The sequence below is a fragment of the Trichosurus vulpecula genome, chromosome 9 (genome assembly GCF_011100635.1).
Source record: "Trichosurus vulpecula isolate mTriVul1 chromosome 9, mTriVul1.pri, whole genome shotgun sequence".
Lineage (NCBI taxonomy): Eukaryota > Metazoa > Chordata > Mammalia > Diprotodontia > Phalangeridae > Trichosurus > Trichosurus vulpecula.
Genome location: NC_050581.1, coordinates 162,093,343 through 162,120,955, shown reverse-complemented (window position 1 = coordinate 162,120,955; position 27,613 = coordinate 162,093,343). Strand labels below are relative to the sequence as shown.

Below are 27,613 nucleotides of genomic sequence, written 5' to 3'. Positions count from 1 at the left end.
TTGCAGATACTAGGAGTATGTGTGTGTGTGTGTGTGTGTGTGTGTGTGTGTGTCTTAAGATAAAGGATTCAGCATTAGGTGTTCTTTAAAGTTTAAACTACCACATTAGAATCCATTTTTAATGGTGCTTTATAATTTACAAATGCTAAATCATATTCATATTGCTCTTTGAGATCCACAAATCATTTTCCTCCTAAAAGCTCATCTAAGAAGGTAGTGTCAGTCAGTCAACAAGCACCTATTGACATAATCATGGTATTTTTACTATCACCATTTTACCAATGAGGAAACAGATTCAGAGAGTGCAAGTGATTTGCTCTCAGTCACATAAAAAGTACCAGACCTGGGATTGTGATCCAAGTCTTCTGACTTTCGGTCCAGTGTTCCTTCCACTATGATATCCTGCCTCTTGCTATAGATTATCTTGGAGAAAATAATTATGTCAACTATGTGGAATTATTTTTAATGTAAATAGGGGCATGATTCCATTTTGTTCTAAGATGGAGAAAGTGCGTTAGACTCCCTATTTACAATGTATAGATGGAGTTGGGTAAAGAATTTTCATGACTGATAGGAATAATAGATAATAATAATAAATAGAATCCAATAAGTACCGTACTGGATTCTGATTGCCAGGTGGCTTTGATTTTCTCTTGAGGCCACTTGGAATTTTTGGATAAGGATAGGGACCAGATCTGTGATTTCATTAGTATAGGAAACTCCACAGTGAGGAAATTTCTCAAACCAATTCAAGGCAGCACATTTTCTTGTATTCTTAGTCTTAGAGAGTTGCTTATAGCACTAAGAAGTTAAAGAAATTGTTCAGGGTCACAGAGCCAGTTTGTGTCAAAAGCAGTATTTGAAGTCAGGTCTTCCTGCCTTCAAGGCTGACTTTGAATACCCTTGCAATTGAGTAGAAAATGGTGATGAAAGTAATCAGATTTATTTTTAATAGTATTTTGTTTTTCCCAAATACATGTCAAGAAAATTTTTTAGCATTCATTTTTGTAAGATTTTGAGTTCCCAATTTTTCTCCTTTCCTCCCCACCCTGCCTCTAAGGTGGCAAGCAATCTGATACAGTTATACATGAGCTATCACATAAAATATATTTCCATATTAGTCACATTTGTGAAAGAAGAAGCAGATTAAAAGGGAAAAAATCACAAAAAAGAATGAAGTAAGTGAATAAAATATGCTTCAATCCCCATTCAGAGTCCATCAGTTCTTTATCTGGATGTGGATAGCATTTTCCTTTGTCTTTGTCTTTGTACTTGTCTTTGATCATTGTGTTACTGAGCAGAGCTGAGTCATTCATAGCTTATCATCACACAATGTTGCGGTTACTGTGTACAATATTTTCCTGGTTTTGCTCATTTCACTTTGCATCAGTTCATACAAGTCTTTCTAGGTTTTTCTGATATTTTGCCACCATGAAAAGTACTGCTATAAATATTTTTGCACATGTGGGTCCTTTTCCTTTTTTATAATCTCTTCGAGACCTAGTACTAAAATTGCTGAATTAAAGGGTATGCACAATTTGGTTGCCTTTTGGGAATAGTTCCAAATTGATTTCCAGAATGGTTGGATCAGATCACAACTCCACTAATGGTGCAGTAGTGTCCCAGTTTTCCCACATTCTCTCCAACATGTATCATTTTCCATTTTTTGACATATTAGCCAATCTGATAGGCATGAGGTGGTACCTTAGAGTTGTCTTAATTTGCAGTTCTTTAGTCGAAAGTGATTTGGAGCACTTCATCATATGCCTATAGATAGCTTTGATTTCTTCATCTGAAAACTGCCTGTTCATATCCTTTGACCATTTATCAATTGGGGAATGGCTTAGATTCTTATAAATTTGACTCAGTTCTCTATATATTTGAGAAATGAGGCCTTTATCTGAAACACTTGCTGTAAAGCTTTCTGCTTTCTTTCTAATTCTGGTTGCATTGGTTTTATTTGTACAAAGCCTTTTATTTTAATATAATCAAAATTATCTCTTATATATTTCATAATGCTCTCTATCTCTTCTTTGGTCATAAATTATTCCCTACCCCATATATTTGACAATAGACTATTCCTCGCTCTTCTAATTTGCTTATGGTGTCACCCTTTATGTCTAAACTATTTGTCCATTTTAACCTTATCCTGGTATACAGTGGGAAATGTTGGTCTATGTCTAGTTGCAATCAGCCTTATAAGTACCGAGCCCCATGATTAGGCTGCCACAGAGGGCTTTGGGCTTTTTGAAACCATCAGATGTTTAGTACATCCTTTGCCTATGGGATTAATTGTTTGACGACGGCAATTTAGTAGACTGAACTTCTGGTTACTAAATTTGCCTTCATCCAGCAATGGTTGGAAAAATTGTTGCAGGTTCCTGGGGAACCTCCCTTAGGTGACACTTTGGGATCATCTGGCAGCAAGTATGAAGGTGATGTCAAGGTTATAAAAAGACTTTCTGCCTTCCAGAATTCCTCTGCCACAGAAGGGAAAGTTTGTGTTTTTTGAAAAACTGAGAATTGAGAAAAATATCATTGCCATGTCTTGTATGAGCATTTTGAAACTTGGAACTCTGAAGGGTTTTAAAGGTGTTTATACAGGTGTGACTATGTGATGATATTGATAACAGTAGCTACCACTTACATAGCACTTACTATATGCCAGGCATCTTCTTAAGTGCTTTACATCTATTACTACATTGTTCCTCACAACAACCATAGAGGGTAAGTGCTGTTATTATTCCCATTTTTCTGATGGGGAAACTGAGGCAAATAGAGATTTTTTTTTAAGTGACCTACCATGGGTCACACAGCTAGTAAGTAGCTGAAGCTGGATTTGAACTTAGGTCTTTCAGAGTCTGGGCCTGATATTCTATCCACCAAGCCATTCAGCTGCCCTATAGTTAGATATTTGAAGTTGAGTTTTGTTAGTATGCGAGCTGCTCATAAAAAGCCTGTGGCATTTAGTTTTTTGTGTGTGTTAAGCTTTAGCCTGACATTAATTGAAGTGGTTAGTGGAGTAGCAAAGTACAGTTACGTCATTGTTGTTGAGTCATTTCAGTGATGTCTGACTCTTCATGAGTTGGGAACCCCTATTTGGGGTTTTCTTGGCAAAGATACTGGAATGGTTTGCCATTTACTTCTCCAGCTCATTTTACGGATGAGGAAATTGAGGCAAAGAAGGTTAAGTAGCTTGCCTGGGGGCATATAGCTAGTAAGTGTCTAAGGTCACATTCAAACTCAGGTGCTTCTGATTCCAGGCCCCGTCCTCTACCTAGTGTGCCACCTAGCTGCATTTCTCTATCCTACTTTAATTAACTTCTCCTTTAAGTTATTCTTCTTGACATGACCTTCATTCAGTGCTTAATAATCTAGAGCCATGATGACTATTTTCAAGAAAAACCTTCATTTCAGTTCTATATGATATTCCTCCTCAATCTGCTTTGGATTACATACTATTTTGAATTTGCCAAGACTATTCTTATTTTACCTGTAATTACATGATATAGACTGTTGTCTTACCTTTGTTCCACTCTCATTTTGTGGTTCCATCATTTTGAGTCTATACCCTCAAAGGGCTATTTTTTTTTGCTTAAAAATAAATCTGGATTTGCTTTCCAGATGTGGGAAATTTATTGATTCCTTGTGTTAATCCTTAAAGATGTCTCCCTGCCATTTCACCCTAGGGGCAATCTCTTCCCCAAATAGACCTAGAAGGACCATTGCAAATATATCATATAACATAGAATTTCCAGCTTTTTAAATAATTTGCAACTTGCATTTTCTTCACTAGGGGCACTAGGTCCCAGCTGGCTCTCCTACTTCCATATATAGTCTCTTTCCTAATTCAATGCAGAGCATCACAGATTTATTTCCTCTCACTCCTCCTGTAAGAACTTTCATCAAGGACTTATTCTCTCCCTCTCCAGTCTTATTCTATATACAACCAGATTCTCTCTCAACTCAACCAGTGGTTCTCTCTTCATGCTCCCATAATCATAATTCTCATGTTAGTCTCTCATTCTCCACTCAACCAATATCACACCAGAGGTTACTTCTGAATATTCTGATGAAATTGGGGTTGTGGGAGCCTTTCCAGGCTTAGCTTAGGAGCTGCTTCCCTCCTAGTCCCTCAGGAGATAGTGATCTCTGCATCCTAAAACTACTTTGAATTTACTTCATGTATGCTATATATGTACTTTGTGTATTTTATCTGCCTAGTACAGAGACATAAATCTTTATTGTGTAATAGAGGCCTTTGATAGTTTTCTGAAACCTATGGGCACCTTCTCAGAATAACACTTCGTTCCTTATACAGGATGTCCCAAAAGTCTTAACGCATCTAAACCTTTAAGGACTTACAATAATAATTGAAGAAATGCTAATTTTCAGCTATAGGTTTGTGAAAATAAAGATATAATCCCCCTGCCAATCAAGTGATTTGTGAAGCCCAGGTTAAGAATCACTGCCTAAGCAGAATGCAAACACTTCAAGTACAGAAACTTTAGTTTTGTCTCTTACCTCCCCAATAGCTTGCACTTAATAGATGTTTGCTGAATTGTTGAACTTGACAATGACATCTTTCCATTTTCTACTGGCCCTTCAAAGCCTTGCCAGCCCTAATTACTGTCCTTTGCCTCCAGGCTTACTAGCATATTTGGGTCATTAAATATTTGAAGAATTTGACAGGTAGAAAAACTTATTTTCTTTCTCCCTCCTCTCTCTCTTTCCCTATCTCCCTCTCTCCCTCTCCCTCACTACCTCTCTCTCTCTCTCTCTCTCTCTCTTTCTCTCTCTCTCTCTCTTTTCTCCCCCTCTCTCTCTCCCTCCATCTCTCTCTCCCCCTCCATCTCTCTCTCCCTTTCCCTCTTCTGCCCCATCTTCATCTCTCTCTCTCTCCCTCCCCCCCACCCCTGTCTTTGTCTCTGTCTGTGTAACAACTATGTGGCTTGCCGCCACTGTGTAAAACCAATAACACCAGCACACAGAAGGGCTGCCAGCACAGATTCTTTGATCTGTTTTTCTAAGGAAAGCAACTTTAAGGGGCTAACAATCTCACTTTAATCAAACATACATATATCATTCACTTAGTTCAGGAGGAAAAGCTGGCACTCTGAACTTCAGAGAGAATACAAACAGAAATTACAAACGTACATTATATAAACCGAGCAAATAACAGAAATCAGTTTATCCACAGCAATACATTGTTACCAGAGAAGCACCAACTTCTGGTGTTTTTCAAAGCGGGGGTGGGGGGTGTGTGGGGGGGTGCTTCTTAACAACAGCTACCCAGAGTCTCATCTAGTCAAATCACACAACACTCTTCCAGTGAGTGAGAGCCCCAAACAGAATGCTAACTTCTGAGTTTATATACCTTGTTCAGGATCAAAGGGCATCACAGCCATGTGACTCAAACCTATGTGAACTAGGCTTTCCCTTGACAGTAAGCAGGTCATCAAAGACTCCCAAATTAATCAAAGAAACAAAGGGCAGACTCATCAAAGGCACTTGATAACCTAAGTGCTCCAAAAGAGAAAACAGTAAAAAAAAAAAAAAGTCCCACCTTAATTACCAATTCAGTCTGTCTCTTGCTCTATCTCTGTCTTTCCCTCTCTCATTTAAGTAGATAGAGAGAAAGAGAGATGTAACAAATATGTGTATAAATTTACATGTCAATATAGCTGAACTTCAAAGTATATCACCATGGTGGGGGGGAGAAAGGGAAAGGATACTGGGAGATAGTTTGATGATATAAAAAACAAAGTAAGTCAATAAAACTTTTTTTAAAAATTTTATTGGCATGCTACAAAATTTATAAAATTAAAGAAGGATTAAAGAGAAATCAAGGTGAGAGAAGAAAAGCAAATGTTATTACAATATCATATTTATATAGGACTTTAAGAATTTGGAAGAAAGTTTCTTACAACAACCCTCTGAGGTCAGTGGCATAAGAACAGTTTAGTAGATTGGGAAACTGAAGCTAAAAGAGGTTAAAATAAATTACTTGTGGAGTGTAAAAGATCTGTTACAGTAAAGGGAAAGAAAGGAGGGGGTGAGCATTGTTTGAAACTTACTCTCATTGGATTTGGCTCAGACAGGGGATAACATACACACTCAGTTGGGTATAGAAATTTTTCTTTCCCTATAAGGAAGTAAGAGGGAAAAGGGGAAAGAAAAGGGAGGGGCTGATAGAAGGGAGGGAAGATTGAGGGAGGTGATGGTCGGAAACAAAACACTGATGAGGATAAATAGGGTGAAAGGAAAGAGAAAAGTATGAATGGGGAGAAAAATATGATGGAGGGAAATACACAGTTAGTAATCAACTTTGAATGTGAATGGGATGCACTGTCCCATAAAATGGAAGCGAATAGGAGAATGGATTAAAAACCTGAATCCTACAACATATTGTTTACAAGAAACACATTTGAAGCAGAGAGATGTACACAGAGTAAAGGTAAAAGGCTGGAGCAAAATACATTATGCCTCACCTGAAGTAAAAAGAGCAGAGGTAGCAATCCTGATCTCAGACAAAGCAAAAGTAGACCTAATTAAAACAGATAAGGAAGAAAACTACATCTTGCTAAAAGTTACCATAAACAATGAAGTAATATCAATACTAAAGATATATGCACCAAGTGGTGTAGTATCTACATTCTTAGAGGAGAAGTTAAGTGAGTTACAGGAAGAAATATTCAGCAAAATTATACTAGTGGGGAACCTCAACCTCCCCTTCTCAGAACTAATCACAAAATAAATAAGAAAGAAGTTAAAGAGGTGAATAGAATTTTAGAAAATTTCTATTGATATAATAGATCTCTGGAGAAAATTGAATGGGAATGGAAAGGAATATCCCTTTTTCTCAGTGGCATATGGCACCTACACAAAATTTGACCGTGTATTAGGACATAAAAACCTCACAATCAAATGCAGAATGGCAGAAATATTAAATGTATCCTTCTCAGATCATGAAGCAAGAAATATTACATGTAATAAAAGACCATGGAAAGATAGATTAAAATTAATTGTAAACTAAATAATCTAATTCTAAAGAATAAGTGAGTCAAACAACAAATCATAGAAACAATCAATAATTTCATTGGAGAGAATGATAATAATGAGAAAACATACCAAAATTTATGAGATGCATCCAAAGCAGTTTTTAGGGGAAGTTTTATACTTTAAATATTTACATGAATAAAATAGAGAAAGAGCAGATCAATATATTGGGCATGTGACTTAAAAAAATATGAAGAACAAATTAAAAATCCTCAATTAAATACCAAATTAGAATTTTGAAAATCAAAGGATAGATTAATAAAATTTAAAGTAAGAAAACTATTGAACTAATAAATAAAACTAACAGCTGGTTTTATTTTAAAAAATAATAAAAGAGACAAAACTTTGCATAATTGGATTTTAAAAAAGACAGAAGAAAACCAAATTACCAGTATCAAAATGAAAAGGGTAAATTCACCATCAATAAAGAGGAAATTAAAGCAATAATTAATAGCTATTTTGTCTAATGGTATGACAATAAATCTGACAATCTAAGTGAAATAGACAAATATTTGCAGAAATATAAATTTTCTAGAATAACAGAAGAGGAAATAAAATATATAAATAACCCCATTTTGGAAAAACAAATTGAACAAGCCATCAATGAGCTCCCTAAGAAAATTCTCCAGGGCCAGATGGATTTACAGGTGAATTCTACCAAACATTTAAATAACAATTAATTCCAGTACTATATAAACTACTTGGAAAAAAATATCCAAGGAGTCCTACCAAATTCCTTTTATGACACATATAAGGTGCTGATAGCTAAACTGGGAAGAGCCAAAAGAGAGAAAGAAAATTATAGACCAATTTCCCTAATGAATATTGATGCAAAAAATATTAAATAAAATATCAGCAAAGAGATTTCAGCAATTTATCATGAGTATAATACACTATGACCAGGAGGGATTTATAAAAGGACTGCAGGGCTGGTTCAGTATTAAGACAACTATCAGCATGATTGGCCATATCAATAACAAAACCAACAGAAATCATATGATTATCTCCATAGATGCAGAAAAATCTTTTGACAAAATACAACACCCATTCCTATTAAAAACACTAAAGAGCCTAGGAATAAATGGAGTTTTCCTTAAAATGATAAGTAGCATCCATCTAAAACCATCGGCAAGTATTTTATGTAATGGGGATAAGCCAGAAGCTTTCACAATAAGGTCAGGGGTGAAAAAAGAATGTCCATTATCACAACTACCATTCAATATAGAAATGTTACCTTTTGCAATAAGAGATGAAAAGAAACTGAAGGAATTAGAATAAGCAATGAGGAAACAAAACTATTACTCTTTGCAGATGATATGATGGTATACTTAGAGAATCCTAGAGAATCAACTAAAAAACTACTTGAAATAATTAACAACTTTAGCAAAGTTGCAGGATATGAAATAAACCCATATAAATCATCAGCATTTCTACATATTACCAACAAATCCCAGCAGCAAGAGATAGAAAAAGAAATTTCATTTAAAATAATTGTATACAATATAGAATATTTGGGTGTCTACCTGCCAAGACAAACCTAGGAATTATATGAACACAAATACAAAACACTTTGCCCACAAATAAAGCCAGTTCTAAACAATTGGAAAGATATCAATTGCTCATGGGTAGACTGAGCTAATATCAAAAAATTGACAATTCTACCTGAATTAATTTACTTATTCAGTGCCACACCAATAAAGCTACCAAAGCAGTTTAATAGAGCTAGAAAAAATAACAAAATTCATCTGAATTCAGAATATCAAGGGTATTAATGAAGAAAATTCAAAGGACAGTGGCCTAGCCATACCAGATCTAAAACTATATTTTTTTTGTTTTGTTTTGTTTTTTGGTTTTTTTTGGGGGGGGGGGCAGGGCAATTGGGATTAAGTGACTTGCCCAAGGTCACACAGCTAGTACATGTGACAAGTGTCTGAGGCTGGATTTGAACTCAGGTCCTCCTGACTCCAGGGCCGGTGCTCTACTGTAAAACTATATTTTAAAGCAGCAATCATCAAAACTATTTGGATCAGAGGAATAAGTTTGATACATAAGATGCAGAAGTCAATGACTGTAGTAATCTACTGTTTGATAAACCCAAAGATTCCTGTTTCTGGGATAAGAACTCACTATTTGATGAGAACTGCTGGAAAAACTAGAAAATAGAATTGCAGAAACTAGGCATAAACCAACATCTCACACTGTATGCTAAGATATGGTCAGAATGGGTACATGATTTAGACATGAAGGGTGATACCATAAGCAAATTAGGAATACAAGGGATAGTTTACCTATCAGATCTATGGATAGGGGAGGAATTTATGATCAACCAAAAGATAGAGAACATTATAAAATGCAAAATGGATAATGTTTATTACATAAAATTAAAAAGTTCTTACACAAAAAAAACCAATGCAACCAAGATTAGAAGGGAAGCAGAAAGCTTGGAAACAATTTTTACAGCCAATGTTTCTGATAAAGGCCTCATTTCATACAAATATGAAGTTTTCAGATGGAAAATATTAAAGCTATGTATAGTCATATGAAAAAATGTTCTAAATCACTATCACTATAGAGAAATGCTCATTAAAACAGCTGTGAGGTACCACTTCATACCTATCAGATTGCCTAATATGACAGAAAAGGAAAATGTTATGTTTTGGAGAAGATGTGGGAAAATTGGAACACTAATGCATTGTTGATGGAGTTGTAAACTGATCCAATCATTCTGGAGAGAAATTTGGAACTATGCCCCAAAGGCTATAAAACTGTGCACACTCTTTGATCCAGCAGTACTACTACTAGGTCTATATCCTAAAGAGATCATTAAAAATGGGAAAGGACACACATGTACAAAAATATTTATAGCAGTTCTTTTTGTGGTGGCAAAGAATTGGAAATTGAGGGGATTCCCATCAGTTGTGGAATGGCTAAAGAAGTTGTAGTATATGAATGTATATATTCAATAAGAAATGATAAATAGGCAGATTTCAGAAAAACTTGGAAAGACACAAATTGAAGCTGAGCGAACTGAGCAGAATGAGGAGAACATTGTACATATTAACAGCAACATTGTACAGTAATCAACTCTGATTGACTTAGCTTTTCTCAGCAATACAATGATCCAAGATAATTCCAAAATACTCATAATGGAAAATGTTATCTACATCCAGAGAAAGACCTATGTAGTCTGAATGGAGATTGAAGCATACTATTTTTACTTTTTTGGTTATTTTTCCTTTCTCATATTTTTCTCCTTTTGTTCTGACTCTAGTTTCACAACATGACTAATGTAGAAATATGTTTAACATGATTGTACATGTATAACTTGTATCATATTGCTTGCTGTCTCTGAAGGGGGCGGGGGGTAGGAAGGGAAAGAGAAAAATTTGGAACTCAGAATCTTATAAAAATGAATGTTGAAAGCTATTTTCCATGTAATTGAAAAAAATACTATTAAGTGATTTTTTTAAAAAAGGTAAAATATAAAATGACTTACTTGTGCCCAAGATCACATAGCTAACTAGTAGGTGTCATATCTAAAACGTGAACCTGTCTCCTGACATTGGGTTCTTTTTCCTCTTATACCTCTCCCTTCTTTCTTTTTAGTATTCAGCACACCAGTGATGCTAAAAAAGCAAACTTGAATTTAAAATGGAAATGTGAAGCAACATAAAAATACTACAAAGTTATGCATTGTGCCATGTCCCTTTTTTTCTTTTATTAGAAAACCAGAGAATGTAAGGAAAGGAAATTAGCCAAAAGAGGGAGGGACAAATTACATCTCATTTACAATTTATTATAATAATATTCAAGAATCTTATTCAACAATAATATTCCTACTACTTAGTAAAATCTGTGTGTACATATAGGTATGTAAATCTGATGTGCTATCTTTATGTAAAGTTGTTGTAGTTTTGCCTTTAAGTGTGAAAAAGTTAGCATTTTATAATGCTAATTATAATATTCAGGGATCTCACAATATTATACTAATATAGTGAAAATAATATTATCACAGTGTAAATTTGGACTTTATATAATTTGCATTTAATAATGCCCCTATGTTACTTGATGACAAGTACACTTTTAATGGCTGCCTGTTTCGTGCCATAATGGTATCCGTTGTCCCAGGATTCTAGTGGAATTCAAGATGCAAAAAATTGCTCTGGGGCAAAAAACATACAAACAAAACAAATACCTCTTCCTAAACATGGTGGGTGTGGGGATAGAGGAAGAGAGAGGTAAAGAGAATGGGTGGTTTGCTAGTTTGGGAGTAAATAGTATATTGTGATATGTGAAATAAAAATTATTTTTCTAACCAAAAGCAGGACCCAGCCTGCTATAGTGAAAAGTGATGAATCCGGTCTCTGAGGATTCAGATCCTATCTCTTCTACTTATGAGATGCATAATTTCAGGCAAGATGTTTAATTTCTCTAGTTCTTAATTTTCTCATCTGTAAAGTGAAGGGTTTGGGCTAGATGTCCTCTACAGAGGCTTTCAACTCTAAATTGATAGGTGTATACTAGAGATGCAGTGTGGGATAGGGGAAAGAGAACTGGTCACAGAGCAGAAAAGACTTGAGTTCAAGTCTCATTTGTAAAACATAGTGGCTGTGAGATTCTGGTCAAGTCATTTAACCTCAAAGTGCTCTAGGTAACTCTCTAAGCTATAAATTTCAGAGAAGGTGCTGACCCACGTTGGTAAAAGGAGTTTCCCACCCAGCAAAATAACAAGTCCAGTCCTTCTATGAGCGCCACATTGAATATAATAAGAAGTGCCATGTTGTAGTGAGACTTAGAGTCAGGAGTCAGGTAGATTGAATGCCACCCCAGACTTTTCCTAAGTGACAAATTGCCTGAGTTCTCTGCGCCTCAGTTTCCTTTTCTGCAAAAGGAGGCTAATAGTAGTAACTACTTCACAAGATTGATGAGAAGGTCAAATGAATGCTTTGTAAACCTCACAGAACAATATAACTGCTATTTGGTGGTGATGGTGGTGGTAGTAGTAGTTCTGGTAGTGGTAGTAGTCGTAGTTGTAGTAGTAATAGAATTGTTGATGTTGTTATAGACTAGGCAGAAAGTACAATTGCCGGTCATGGGCCTGATTCCACTGCTGATTGGCACAGGAGTTTTGACCATTTTTCTGTAATGGGTCACTTTGCCCTCTTTAGGCAGCTGGTGCCCCATACCCTTTGGGGCTCAATGTTTTGACACAGGACTTAATGTGTACATCTGTTCACTTTAGCTCACTGAAGCTTAGAACCCCCAAGCCAAAGTGACCCACCAGCCTCAGTCCTCTCCCTTCCTTTCTCCTCTCCACTGTCCCCAGAGGAGAAAGGATTATGGGAATGCACTGCCACTCCAGGAGGCTATGAGTAATAGTAGTAGTAGTAATACCTATAATCACAATTTGGCAAACTTTAGAGGAAATATTCCAGACATCACGCCTCACATATTCTGTCTCAGTAGAGTATAGCTTAGTATAATGTACCCCATATGAAATTATAAATAAGATGGGGGGCGATCAAGTGACTGTCACAAGCATGTAAGTCATGGTCATGAGCATGTAACTCACAGTCATGCTGCCATTATTCACTTCCTATGCTCTAGATTCTCTTGTCCCCCCTCCCCTCCCTTGCCTATAGAATCTATAAAAGGCTCCGGAAATGCCTGATTCAGATAAGTGGTAGAAAGTTTAAATCTTTTTCAGCTTCTATGCTCATTTAAATTTGTTGCATGGCTGGGATGGGAACTGAAATGTTTCTATTCATTCTCTTTCCTTAACAGTCCCCTGCCTCCAGTCCCTTTCAGGGCAGGGCTTAATGCAGAGCTGGGCACACCCAAGACCCTAGTTACTCTAGAACACAGGATGTACTGCATCTTCTACTCTCTTTTGTATATATACATATACATATATATATACACATGTATATATACACACACACATATATGTATGTGTGTATTAATGATATATTTTGTTTTCACATTACTTAAATATCTCCCTTTATCAAGTCAACAAATATTTAAATGCTTACTGTATACCGGGTACTGTTAAGCTGTTGTTCAGTCCTGGTCCAATTCTTTGTGACCTTGGCAAAGATAGTAGAGTGGTTTGCCATCTCCTCCAACTCATTTTATGGGTGAGGAAACTGAGGCAAACAGGGTTAAGTGACTCGTCTGGGGTCACACAGTGTCTATGTGTTTATGTCCAGATTTGAACTCAGGAAGATGAGTCTTCCTGACTCCAGGTTTGGCCCTCTATCCACTGTGCCACCATGCTCCCCTACTTAGTGATAAATACTGGAAATACAAAGACAAACAGGAAGAAAGATAGTCCCTGCCCTCGAGGAGCTCATAGTCTAATGAGAGAAGCCAACATATTAAAGGGGGCAGAGAAAGCAAAGTGGGGAGATGGGGCAGGGGAAGATTGTAGACAAATTTCAGGGAGTTAGGAACGCAGCCTAGAGAGGAATGAAGACCTTCCCCTTCCCAGAAAACCATCTCTTCAACAAAGGATCTTTTAAAAGAAAATGATGAAGAGAAAATAAGGAATCCTCTTCTCCTCATTTGTCGTTGTGTTGTTATTCAGTCGTGTCCAGCTCTTCATGACCCCCCATTTGGGGTTTTCTTGGCAAAGATACCAGAGTAGATTGTTCTTTCCTTCTCCAGCTCATTTTACAGATGCAAAAACTGAGGCAAACAGGGTTAGATGACTTACCCAGAATTACACAGCTAGGAAGTGTCTGAGGCCAGATTTGAACTCAGGAAGATGAGTCTTCCTGACAGGGCACTATCTGCTGTGCCTCCTAGCTGCCCTTTCCTGTTTTGTTCTCTTGCATATCACTGTCTTCCCTGTACAACTGACTCACTCTTCCTAAATTATTCCTCCCACTCCACATTAGCTTCATGCACCTACACATTCAATACCAGTGCTCCCCCATCCACTCTCACTTTCTACAACAGCACTAGTTTTCCATTTACTCTCTTTACTCAACTGTCATCGGGCCAGTTTCCAAACTCCAGAATGACCAACACCAGTCTAGGTAACAGCATGGTGCAGTGGACAGAGGGTTGGATGTGAAGTCAGTGGCCTGGATTAGACTTCCGACTCTATCACTTATCGCCTTTGTGACCTCAAGCAATAGACAACCTTTCTGGGTGCCAGTGTGCTCATCTATAAAACGGGATTGGATATGATGACTTCAAGGGAGGCAGCACAGTATCCTGAGGGAAATACTGGTTCTGAAGTCAGAAGACTTGGATACAAATCCCTCTTGCTAACACTCTGTATCATTTTGGGGAAATTACTTAACCACCCTGTGCCTCAGCTTCCTTTTCTGTAAAATGAAAGGAATGGTCCCTGAGGTCCCTTTTATCTCTAATGCATGATCCTATGATTCCTAAATAATCCCTAAATCCTTTTGATCCCTAAATCCATGATCTCATGATCCTTAAGTAAGCCTAGGGAATTACTGACAGCTTCAAACAGCTCAATGCTTGCCCAGCCTTGGGCACACAGCTGTTCCTCCTTTCCCGCATCCTCAGCCTCTGATGCTTATTTGCCCATATTTCTCTTAGGCACATAGTATGTACTCAATGTATTTTGGGCTGTGATTTCAGCCAGACAGTAATAGTCACAGGGTGACTTTGTTCAGTGAACAGTGTCCTAAATCAGAGGATCTTAAAATTTCTCCTTTTAAAACAATCAAATGCTCTTTAGCCATACAGAAGGTGGAAAAAGAAATCGACTATAAAGTAGAATTTTAACATTAACTCTCAAAGGATTCAGAAGAAATAAAGTAGAGAGCTATCACTTGCTTTGAGAAGACCCTTTGCCCTGGTGGGCATCTAACTTGTCATCACTATCATCACTTTTTTTTCAATCAATCATCTGAAGCACCAATAGCCATTTCATCCTTGTACTCAAGTGTCTGTTTACTCAGTTGTTACAAATTGCCTCTGGGACAAGTACTGTCTGTTACTTCTAGAGCAATTAGTATGTGAAAACTTATCAAAAGAAATCTGTCAAGTTTGAATAAGTATAAATATTGCATTGAAGTCCCTCGGGAAATAAAACAGAGTATTAGATATATTTCGGTGTTTCAACACAAGAGAATTTACTCTTTCATTCTTTGTTCAACTTTGCAGAAATTTGATAGCATTTTTTTTCATGCAATCCAATGCTCCAAAGCATTATAACTTTGATCAGGATAAAAAAAATCTTTCAATATTAATAACAAAAACAATAAAAATCATATGATTATAGCAATAGATGCAGAAAAAACTTTTGACAAAATACAATACCCAATTCCATTTCAAAAGAACATTAGAAAACAAGAATAAATTTAACCTTATGAAACCAATGAAGAAAGAACATTAGTGCTGGAGTTTGGAGACTTGGGTTCTAGCCCTCCTACCCTCCCCCCCACTTACCTCCTGCTTTGCTACTTATTACCTGTGGACCCTAGGCTTAATCATTTCACTTTTCTTGGCCTGAATTTCCATATCTGTAAAAGGAGGGCAGTGGTCTAGAGCAGGCATTCTTTTTTTTTTAATTAGATTTTTTATTTTTAGTTTATAGCACTTAGCTCCACAAGTTTTTGAGTTCCAAATTTTCTTCCCTTCCCTCCCCTCCCCACCCAAGATAGTATGGAATCCAATATATGTTTTACATATACTTTCACATTAAACTTATATACATCATAATCAAGTTGTAAAGAAGAATTATGACCAATGGAATGAATCATGAGAAAGAAGAAACAACCCCCCCCCAAAAAAGAGCAAATAGTTTGCCTCAATCTGCATTCAGACTCTGTAGTTCTTTTTCTGGATGTAGATAGCTCTTTCCATCATGAGTCCTTTGGAGCGGTCTTTGAACCTTGTATTGCTAGAACAGACATTCTTAACCTGTTTTGAGCCATGGACTCCTTTGCAATCTGGTGAAGCCTATGTTTTCAATGCATAAATAAATACATAGTATTACAAAGGAAACCAATTACACTGAAATATAGTTAGTATGGTATTTTTTTAAAAGAAGTTCACAGATCACAGTTTAAGAATGTATAGAATGATTTTACATTTATATACATATTTGTGTCTAATGTTAGCCATCTCTAGGGTAAGGAGGGGAAGAAAAAAAAAGAAATTTACATGACAACTTTATTATATATTTAAAAGGAATAGAAAGTAGTACATAATAGACTTGCAGTTTCATGCATAATCATCTTTTTATTGCATTATGTTATAGAAATGCTTTTTTTATTCCATAAATGAAAAATTAAATAAAAAATTTTAAAAACCTTCTGTAAGTGATTTCTAGGTTTAGATATAGAATATGGGGTGTTGAATTTGGGATTCAGGAGAACTGGATTTGGATCCCATTTCTATGGCTTACTGGCTTTGACCATGAGCAATTCATTTAAGAATTTTTAGAACTTAGTTTCTTTCTCTGCAAAATGGACATAATACTTGAACTAAATATCTCCCAGGGCTGTAGTGAGAAAAGCTCTTTGAAAACACAGAAAGCACACATGAACTGTCAATTAATGAAGATTATGAGTGATGCTCTTTACCAACCTAGCTGATCCCTTCATTATCATTAGCTAATATTAATTAATCTCTTTTTTGATAGTTCTTGACAGCGTAATGTAGTCCCTGAGCCTGGGCTTACATACCTTAAAATCTTAGTGAAAGAAAGATATCAGAGACATCAGACATAAAAGTCTCAAAGAGGGTCAGATTTCCTAACTGAATCCTGTTAACTTTTTTTAGGCAGTTTCTAGGGTGATAATCAGTTCCTTGGATATATTAACCTCTTTCTTCTACTAGAAATTATATCATATACGTAACACATGAGCCCTGGGTCAGTTCAATCAAGAAATCATTCAAATATAACCCAGGCTCTTTTCTTTAACATGATAGAGAAAAATCAAGTTGGTTGAGTTGTTCACATCTCAGTTATACTGGAGTCATATAAGGGGAATAATCTAAGCTGTTTTCTCTTATTTTTGGCAAGCTCATTGGAAAGAAAACTCAGGGCTTTTTTCAGGTGCCTTTTGCCTACCTATCTCATATTCATTTGACCATCAACTTCTGCCACTGAGCTCAAATCAGCTTGTAGCCATTGGAAGTAGAGAAGAGACAGTTTGTCAGATATGTAGGGAGAATGTGGATTTGATTCATTCAACAAGGGGCAGGGGGAAGGGAGAGACACATTGTCCTTTTGGAGAAGGTGGAATGATTTTAAGTTATGTCTATAATTTTCATTTTTTTTAAAAATCCTGTCATATATCCTTATACATATATATATTTATATATGTAAGGATCTGTAAGTTCATTGACGTGGGATAGATTATAACATTTTATAATTCAGGAGATCATCTTCAAATATTCCTGAAAAGATAAGCACCTTGGGACCAACCTGGTGAAGAGCCTCACTGGCCATAACTATGCTGGTCCCCAGATAACAGACATACAGTCAGTCAATGAACTTGAACTTGAAGCCTTGGTAGGATCTGTCAGAGTTTGTGCCTCAGTGGCATTGCCTTTGAGATTCCAGAGTCTCCTCCAAGAATGCACTTTTATGGCACGTGATTTATTCTTAGAAGATCCTTATAAAATCATCAGGGAACAAGCATTGTAATTCTCTTTTTTTCCTGTTGCCCAATGTTAGTGAGACTCTTTTCTTTTCCAATTCTATGCCAACATCCTCCACCAGTGCTTTACCAATACTTGAGTGGGCATCTGTTTCTTTTGTAGATGTTCCAAGATTCTCATAAATTTAGTATCTTTTAGCTTTGACAATAATGAGTCCTGACAGATTTCACCCAACAACTCATGTTCATGTTGGATCTTCTTTGAAAACAAGAGTATACATTTATGAAACATCTAGAATAAAAAATACAGCTTGATCACTTGAAGGAGATTTAAATCCAGAGGCAAATATGCAAATCATAGGTCATAAACATAGCTATTTGGTCAATTGCTAGAGTATTTCAGCCTTTACAATAACTTACATATATCACACACAAATAGAAAAGACACGTGTATAGCAGGGCTTAAGGGTAATGAGAAAATGCCCATGATATATAATTGGGCATAGAAATGAAGGCAGCCATTTGCAGGCAATATACCTCATGAGGATAAGACAAAGCATTTAAGTCCATAGCCCAAGTACGAGATGCTATTGTACCATTCTTTCTGGGTATGATGAAACTCTCGGTTAGAATGAGAGAGTAAGAGTATATTTAGGGCTTTTAGCCCCCTCATAGAGAATAAGGGGAAAGGAGGGGTAAAGGGAAAGATAGAAGGACAGAGAGTTGGGGGAAGGCCAGAAGATAATGTTTCCCTTCGGGCACAGTTAGTGAGCCTGATCCCTGCTATGACTACCTTCAAGGTCTCCTTCAAGGAGAGAAAACGCAAGGGCTCTCCAGCCACTTTTTAAAGGGGAGGGATAGGAGAGGAACCTAGCCACATTCTCCAGTTCTATGTGTAAATTCAATCTGTAAAAGAGATATCAGCGATACTTCCTACTTTCCCATGTTATAGAAATAGGAGACATGTTACCTATACATGAGATACCACGTAGCATAATGGTTAAAGATCTGGCTCAGAACCAGCTAGATCAAGGGTCAATTCCTGTTTCAGGCATATATTGGCTTCATGACCCCTGCTAACACATTTCACCAGAGGTGTCTGCCCACAGGCTCCCAAGAATTAAAATATAATTGGGAAAAGTCCAACGAAATAGAAATACAACCTAACAAAGGTCATTATAGTTTTCTACATCAATATGCAGCCTGCAAAGATCCAGTTCTGTATGAGCTTGACAGCATTGCTCTAAGTAACTCTGGACCATAAGTTGCAGAGAAGATTCTGGCCTACATCAGTAGAAGGACTTTCCTTAACCAGGAGTTCCCTATTCCAGTGAAATTATAGGTCCAGTTGCTGTCCCTACCTATCTGTTCCACTTTGACCCTATAAACATTTCTATAAACATTTCTTTTGTTCATTAATAATAGTGAGAGTTAAATGACAGTAACTAAAATATAGTGCTATGTATATAGATATGTGTGGGTATATTTATATATACATATGTGTATATATTTATATATACACATGTGTATATATAAATATATACACATGTGTATATATTTATATATACACATATACATATATGATCTCACTTGATCCCTCTTTATATAGCTGTGGATATATAGTGTTAGTCTCTTTTTATTTGAAGTTTCACCCCCCTTCATTTTGTACCAAAATGAATGAATGAAAACATTAATTTCCTATCATATACCAAGCACTGTGCTAAGTACTGTGGATACAAATAGAAAAGATAAGTGAGCTTCTGCTCACAAGGAGCTTACACTCCAATTAAGGGAGACCACATTTATATATTTATATATAGGAAGATATGAGTTAGAAGTTCTCAGGTACTCTGATAACACAGATGTTAGTTTTTTTGAGCTCTTACATATATAATAATAATATAATATTGATTATTGAAATAATTAATAAAGTCAATAATAATAATAAAGGAGATGCTAAGGTCTGGAGAACCATAAAGTTCATGAGGAGGGAGTCAATGTCCAACTCAGGGCAGAAAGGAATGGAGCCATTGACAGGAAGGTTCAGGGGGAAAGGCCCCCACAGTAGGTGGGTTCTAGGTGTTCCCTATTAGGTAACATCACTAATGGTTCTTCCTGTCTCTCTATCCTAGAATGAATCTAGGTGACCAAATTTGGTGTGGAAGGGAAAGAAGGGAGAAGAATACCCTCACTAATGACCACTCCTGACTATCCTAAAGTACTTCTGTGGACACATGTTCCAAGAGTTCTATGAACTTAGGATTCTTTGGCCTTGGCAATAATGTGTCTTGGCAGGTCATACCCAACAACTAAGCCAGGGGGTGATCCTGTGTTGGAGGTGTAGTGGAAAGTGTACTAATCATGGATTCACAGGACGTGGATTTGTTTATTTTTTAAATTTTAATACATTTTTCCAATTACATGTAAAAAAACAATTTTTACTATTTGTTTTCTTTTAAATTTTGAGTTCCAAATTCTTTTTCTCCCTTACTTCCTTTCCCCCTCCCTGAGAAGGCAAGCAATTTAATATAAATTGTACATGTGCAGTCATGCAAAATATTTTCATATTAGCCATGTTGCAAAAAAAACAGGCCAAAAACAAGTAAGAAAAATTAAGTTAAAAAAAGAATGATTCAAGCAGCATTCAGACTCCATTGGTTCTTTCTCTGGAGATAGCACTTTTCATCATAAGTCTTTTAGAAATATCTTGAATCACTGTATTGGTAGGAATGCCTAAGTCATTGGCAGTTGGTCATTGTATAATATTGACGTTACTGTGTACAATGTTGTTCTGGTTCTAATCACTTTGTATCAGTACATGTATATCTTTCCACATTTTTTTCTGAAACCCACCTGCTGGTCATTTCTTATAGCACAGAAATATTCTATCACAATTACAGACCACAGCTTGTTCAGCCATTCCCCAAATGATTGGCATCTTCTCAATTTCCAATTCTTTATCACCACAAAAAGAGCTGTTATAAATATGTTTGTATATATAGGTTCTTTTCCTTCTTCTTTAATCTCTTCAGCATACAGGCCTTGTAGAATTATCACTGGGTCAAATGTGACAAAATTGCCATCAGAGTTGAATATTTTTGTTCAAAAATATTTATAAAAAATTGGGTTTAAAATGATGACAAAAATAGATAAATTGCAGTTCATATAAATATCTGCTCACTCAGGGAAGCAAGGATTTATTTGAATGAAGGAAGCTGCCTGATGGAAGTGTGAAGGATTCTGGCAGACCTGGATTTGTTTCCCAGCTATTTGACCTGGGGCAAGTAGTTTAAACTTTGAACCTCACTTTCCTTGTCTGTAAAGGGAAAGGTGTTAGTTGACTTGTTCTTGAAGATCCCTATGAAAATGGTGAATGGCCATGGTAAATTGAAAAGATTGTAAACTCCTAAGGACCAGGAACCATATCTTGGCAGATAAGAAGGAAGGAATTCATATAAGCTTACTTACCTTAGTAAGTTAGATTTACTGGTTGTACTATTGCCTCTATCTCTACAATCCAGAGTGCTCACTAGATTTTTTTGGTCCCACAGGTAAGTACCAGCAACCACAGAATTTGAATGAAAGCAACCTTCAGTTGAAGAGGAGGGACAGAAAGTTCAGACAGAGAGATTATAAGATCACAGAATCATAGATCAAGAGCTGTAAAAATCTTTAGAGGTCATCTAGTTGAGCCCCCTCATTTTATAGCTGACAAAATTAAAACCCAGGAAGACCTCAACTACAGTGAGTTGAGAGAAGTGCACAAGTTGGAGAGATGTTGTGGAGGTAGAAACAGATTGAGAGTGAGGAGTATAGGATGACACTAAGGTTGTAAACCTTGGTGATTGGAAGGATGGCGGTTGGGGAAAGAATAACGAGTTCTTTTTAGATGAGTTTGAGATGCCTGTTGGACATTCAATTTAAAATTTTCAATGGGCACTTGAAGATGCATGACTGGAGCTCAAAAGAAAGAATAGGTGGGGGGGAGAAGGAGAGAGGGAGAGGGAGACAGACAGAGACAGAGGTAGAGAGAGAGAAACAGTGACAGAGAAAGAGAGAAACCTGGAGGTCACATAGTTAATAAACTCATGAGAGCTGATGAGATCACCAAGTAAGAATATACAAATGCATACATACATGTATACTTACACACACATACATATAAAACTCAGTGCAGAGCCTTGTAGTATATCCACTGTTAGGGGGAATATGGATAATGAACCAGCAAAGGAGACTGAGAAAGAGCTGACACAGAGGTAGGAGAACCAAACATCAAGCTATGAATGAGGAGATTACTCATGATGAGGAGAAGTGGGTTAGGGTAGCAGTCCACCCCATCTTACCATATGATTCCTCCCAATTTTAACAAAGTATTCATACTCCCTAGGTGGTAAGCTATGTTGTTTCCATACTGTTTGTTAAAGGACTTAACACTATAAGTATCCTCTAAATTCAGTGCCCTTAATCAAAGTACCAGTTACCTACCCTAGTTACAGCTTCATGTCTAGGAGACTAGAGGGCTATTTAAATAATTTAATCTGTTGATGTTTCTTTTTGCAGCTTCTGTGGTTCATTGACTTAAAAATCTGCTTTTTAAAAAGGAGCCTGGAATTCTATCTTGATTGCTTCTCAGTGAGTGAGAGTTTCCAGTACCAAGCATTGTGTTTGTAATGATAATACCCATTGTTTTCAGAACTGAGCTATGCCTGGATCTTCAATGAATACCCATCACACCAGGATAACAGACGCTTTGTTTCTCAAGAGACTGGAAACCTCTACATTGCCAAAGTGGAAAAATCAGATGTTGGGAATTATACCTGTGTGGTGACCAACACAGTCACAAACCACAAAGTGCTGGGACCTCCTACACCTTTAATACTGAGGAATGATGGTGAGTTCTTTGCATGGTTTTATGAACTCATCAACCTATTGTAATAAGAGGGCAGAGTTTATAATCTCAAAGAGGATCATAAACATGTCTGAAAGGTTCGGAATCGCCGGATAGAAGAAACTCTCAAAGTAGAAGGCAGAAGAATCAAAACATTTATTTAGGCTCAACAGTAACCAACCCATGAACCAGCAACCCCATTTTGATATGTTGGTCATAATCTTCCAGGCCCAATAAGTACGCCTTGAAAGAGTAACCAGGAGGCTACAGAGAAACATGATTGCGTAAAGCAAAATCATGTTTCCCCCTTGATGGTAATAAGATTACCCACTGGACTGAAGTCTTTGTTCAGCTTCCTCCCGTAGATCAGCTCTGCTGCTGGCAGCTCCTGCCTCAGCTGTGTCTGTTTCTGAAACTGAAGCTGCAACTGTAACTGACGATGTAACGGTCGCTGTAACTGACGTAACTGTCGTAACTGTCGCTGGCTCCAACCGGAAAAGGAAAGAGAGAGAGAGAACTCTCCGAGCTGTCCTCTCCCCTCTTATAGGGTCTCTGACATCATTAAGCTCCGCCCTAATGACCAGGGCTGATTGGTTCTTGAGTTGGCTCCTCCCCCTAGCATAGCCGCCAACACCTCCCCTCAGCCAGCCCCATGACTCCTCACACAGGAAGCTGTCTGCTTCCCGGCATGCTCCCCGGAAGAGCAAGCCACAGTGTCCAGAGGCTCAATGAGGCAAGCTGAGCCATTCAAAGAAAACAAAAGCCATTATGGCTACACTCCACCCCTTGTTATAGGATACATAATCTAATCAGCCATGTATCCTAGAACATACATTGTGATCCAATTACAAAGGAAACTAAAACATATCATTCATTATAAAGCAAAACATATCATTCAGTGACATTCCCAAACATTGGTTAACGATTCAAATGCGATCCACCCCTAGATCCCAGCAAGATAATCTCTTCAATCAATCATCCCCAAAATAATTATTAATAATTCAAATGTCCACCCCTAAATCCTTGTATCCATTACATAGGATCAATAATATCATAACAATAAAACAACACAGCAAGGATAACACAAAATAAGTAAACAGAACACTATCATCATTTCCACCCCCCTTGAACGATTGGGGCTCAAAATCTTGGGGTGAGGGGTGAAGGTCTCATTTTCCATAGCTTCTTCATGCTGAAATTGGATGTAGAGATGGCCCTGCCCCAAAAAGTCCCATTCCAGAGGTCATTTCTTTAACGAGCTGGCAGGAATTCCAAGAATGCTACATGCTTAGCAGTCACCGGAAAGTGCAGGGTGCTTAAGCCTGAAGGAAACAAAACTAGCAACAAGGTTAGCCAAAACAAAGGACAAAAGAATAGACAAGTATGGACTATAATTCTTCAAATAAAATCATCTCAAGTTTGGTTGAGATTTCAGTTATGCAAAGATCCAACATCAGAGCCAACTCAGGTGGGAAATGTTTCTTTTCAAAAGGAACATAATGAGGAAGCCAAGAGGATCCCACCCTAGATATAGACTAAGATTGTCCTCCCAGCCTTTCCCCAGATGTACAAGTTTTCATCCGTTAATCACACAAGGTCACCTTCAGTCTGAGTGGCTTGTAGGCTTGCAGGAGCAGTTCTTATTTCCCTATTCTCGTGTTATCAAGTCCTCTATACATTCTGTATAATTCATTGGTTGGAATTCCATCTATCATTTCAAACCTACTCCTGCTCTCAATAAAGCAGTAAACATTTCTTTCCTTGTTACTCTCCTTTGGCGCCAAGTTTGCTGGTTATTCACCCTTCTCTCTCGAGGAGATCTATCCCTTCCCCAGTCACCTAAGTCATATAACTGTAAAATCTTATTTATCACTGTTGTAAGACGGCTCCCTACTTCTCCAAGCAATAAATTCAAAATTAGTTGTTTATAAGCAGGGGGAGCTGTCCTAATTATTAAATTCCTATGAGACAGTCCCATTGGATCATTGTAATATTTGTCTGCAGTTCCTATCATAATGGCAGTCTTCATTACCTCCTCCTTTAGTCTCATGATACAATCTCTAAGTGAATACCAGGGTCTGTGCTCAGTGGGCCACATAGAATCAGTATCATATCTCTTATTGCATCCCACAGCGGCTAATGCCAACAGAGTAGTCCCGCTATCACCATCTCCTTGCTGATGATGTTCCCTAAAAGCTTGTTGAACTAGAGGATCATGGCTGATACCTATGAATCTCATGCAGTCTGTCCCATCTACTGATATTCCACCGGCCCCTTGATCACTGAGTCTTACCATCCAAGATATCAATGGTTCTCCTATTCTTTGGCTGAATCTACTCAAAATATCTGTGACCTCTTGCGGTGAGAAATCTTCCTGAATTTCCCTTGTAACTGAATCTTCACCTCGGGTTTCTGTCTTCCTCCTTTGTATGGGTCGAGCCCTTGTCTGATCATTTAACCATCTCCTATTCTCTGTGTGAGGCACATCCTGAACCCCAGTAGTGTTTTGTGCCTCAGCCGGCTCTTTCTGGGCTGGGTTGAAATGCACTCTGGGCTTTTTTGGTCTCCTGTTGCTCTTAGCCACATTAATAGAAAAGTTCTTATTTGAGTCAGTTTGGTCTTCTGCTATCTGAGATTCCTCTTCTTCCTGTGGGGTAGGAGTGCCCCCATGTCTTTCACTTAATCTCAATCTTTCGTATACTAGCCGGTAGGCTGATAACACTATCCAGCTTTGCCTAGATAGTGATGCCCCTGACTGAATCCCAACTTCTCGTAAACACTTTTCCAAATCCCTAGGATCTCCTTTCCGTAGCCTTGGTTCCCAGTTTTCACAGGGTCCAGCTTTTTTAGCCAATTCTTTTGCTAGGGAGGAATAAAATGGATCCTCCCATCCTGGGATATTTATCTCTTCCTCTGGAATTGTTCTGCTTCTAAATAGAGATCTTATACCTAGCGATCCTGTTCGTGACGCCAAATGTAATAAGAGGGCAGAGTTTATAATCTCAAAGAGGATCATAAACATGTCTGAAAGGTTCGGAATCGCCGGATAGAAGAAACTCTCAAAGTAGAAGGCAGAAGAATCAAAACATTTATTTAGGCTCAACAGTAACCAACCCATGAACCAGCAACCCCATTTTGATATGTTGGTCATAATCTTCCAGGCCCAATAAGTACGCCTTGAAAGAGTAACCAGGAGGCTACAGAGAAACATGATTGCGTAAAGCAAAATCATGTTTCCCCCTTGATGGTAATAAGATTACCCACTGGACTGAAGTCTTTGTTCAGCTTCCTCCCGTAGATCAGCTCTGCTGCTGGCAGCTCCTGCCTCAGCTGTGTCTGTTTCTGAAACTGAAGCTGCAACTGTAACTGACGATGTAACGGTCGCTGTAACTGACGTAACTGTCGTAACTGTCGCTGGCTCCAACCGGAAAAGGAAAGAGAGAGAGAGAACTCTCCGAGCTGTCCTCTCCCCTCTTATAGGGTCTCTGACATCATTAAGCTCCGCCCTAATGACCAGGGCTGATTGGTTCTTGAGTTGGCTCCTCCCCCTAGCATAGCCGCCAACACCTCCCCTCAGCCAGCCCCATGACTCCTCACACAGGAAGCTGTCTGCTTCCCGGCATGCTCCCCGGAAGAGCAAGCCACAGTGTCCAGAGGCTCAATGAGGCAAGCTGAGCCATTCAAAGAAAACAAAAGCCATTATGGCTACACCTATATGTGTGTGTACCCCATCAAAAAGGCTACTGCATAAAAGATGACTTACTGATGTTTTCATGCCAAAATTACTGATCCTAATTTATTTGTGGGCGAGCAGAATGTTTCCTTTTATGCTATCATTTTATAATGAATTGAAGAAGTATGTGCTAAGTATATTCCATTGAAATTATAGGCATCTGAAGTACCTAGTACATAAGTCTTCATCATAAATAAAATAATACTGTGAACATCGGGAAACATAAATCAGTTAATAAACAAGCAGTTATTAAAATGGGGCAGCTAGGTGGCAGAGTGGATAGAGCACCCGTTCTGGAGTCAGGAAGACATTAATTCAGATCTGACCTCAGACACTTACTGGCTGTGTGACCCTGGACAAATCACTGAACCCTGTTTGCCTCAGTTTCCTCATCTGAAAAATGAGCTGGAGAAGGAAATGGCAAACTACTCTAGTATCTTTGTCAAGAAAACCCCAAATGGGATCACAAAGAGTCAGGCACAATGGGCTCAACTGAACAATAACAAATGTGCCCCCAAAGTGCTAAAAACTAGAGATATAAAAGCAAAAATGAAACATTCATTGCTTTCCAGAAGCTTAAAGACATCATGTGCAAATATAAGTATATTCACAATACAAGGCTAGAGATCAGGCCTATGGTTTCATTGTTTTAAGTTAGAGATTGGCAAACGACAGTCTGCCATCCTAAATCCTGCCCACCTCCTATTTATATATGGGCCATGAGCTAAGAATAATTTTTATATTTAAATCTCAGCTCAGGGATTGTAGAAAAGCACATGGTGGGCTGGGTTGACCCACTGGCCATCATTGGCTGACCCCTGGTATAGGGAACTCCAGATGACTCTCTCTACTGATATAGGGCAGCAGTGTAGTCTTAAGAGTTACCAGGAGCACTGAGACTTTGAATGACTTTTCCAGCCAGTATGTATGAAAGGCATGCTTTTGAAGATGGGTCATCCTAGCTTCCAGACTAACTCAATCCTCTAGGAACATGATTTCAGGGAGAGAGAACATTTGTATGTGAAAGAATAGGGTTGTCCCTCTGGTAGAATGTGATACCCCAGCTGAGATTTAAAGGAATCAAGAAGCTCTAGAAGGTAGGACCAAAGAGGAAGTGCCTTCCAGACATGGGAGAGCAGGCAAAGGCACGACAAAGAGAGATGGAATGCAGTGTGTGAGGAAAACCTAGGCCATTCGGACTGGACTTCACTATGACTTAAGGAGAGTACTTAAATAAATACTTAGTAATACTTAAATACTTGAATGAAAATTAAAAAAAATAAAGCCACAAAAGGTGCACCAGGGCAAGGTTATGAAAAGCTTTAAATGACAAAGGAGTTA

The 27,613-nt window shown here is 37.8% G+C and overlaps 1 protein-coding gene across 1 annotated transcript in view; it reads left to right on the top strand.

Moving 5' to 3' along the window:
- The window catches only part of CNTN4 (contactin 4), a 537,580-nt gene that overhangs the window by 281,672 nt on the left and 228,295 nt on the right, over positions 1-27,613 (top strand). Inside the window, exon 5 of the mRNA XM_036739098.1 lies at positions 22,345-22,542. Coding sequence (XP_036594993.1) covers positions 22,345-22,542 — 198 coding nt within the window. The remainder of the gene's footprint in view (positions 1-22,344; positions 22,543-27,613) is intronic.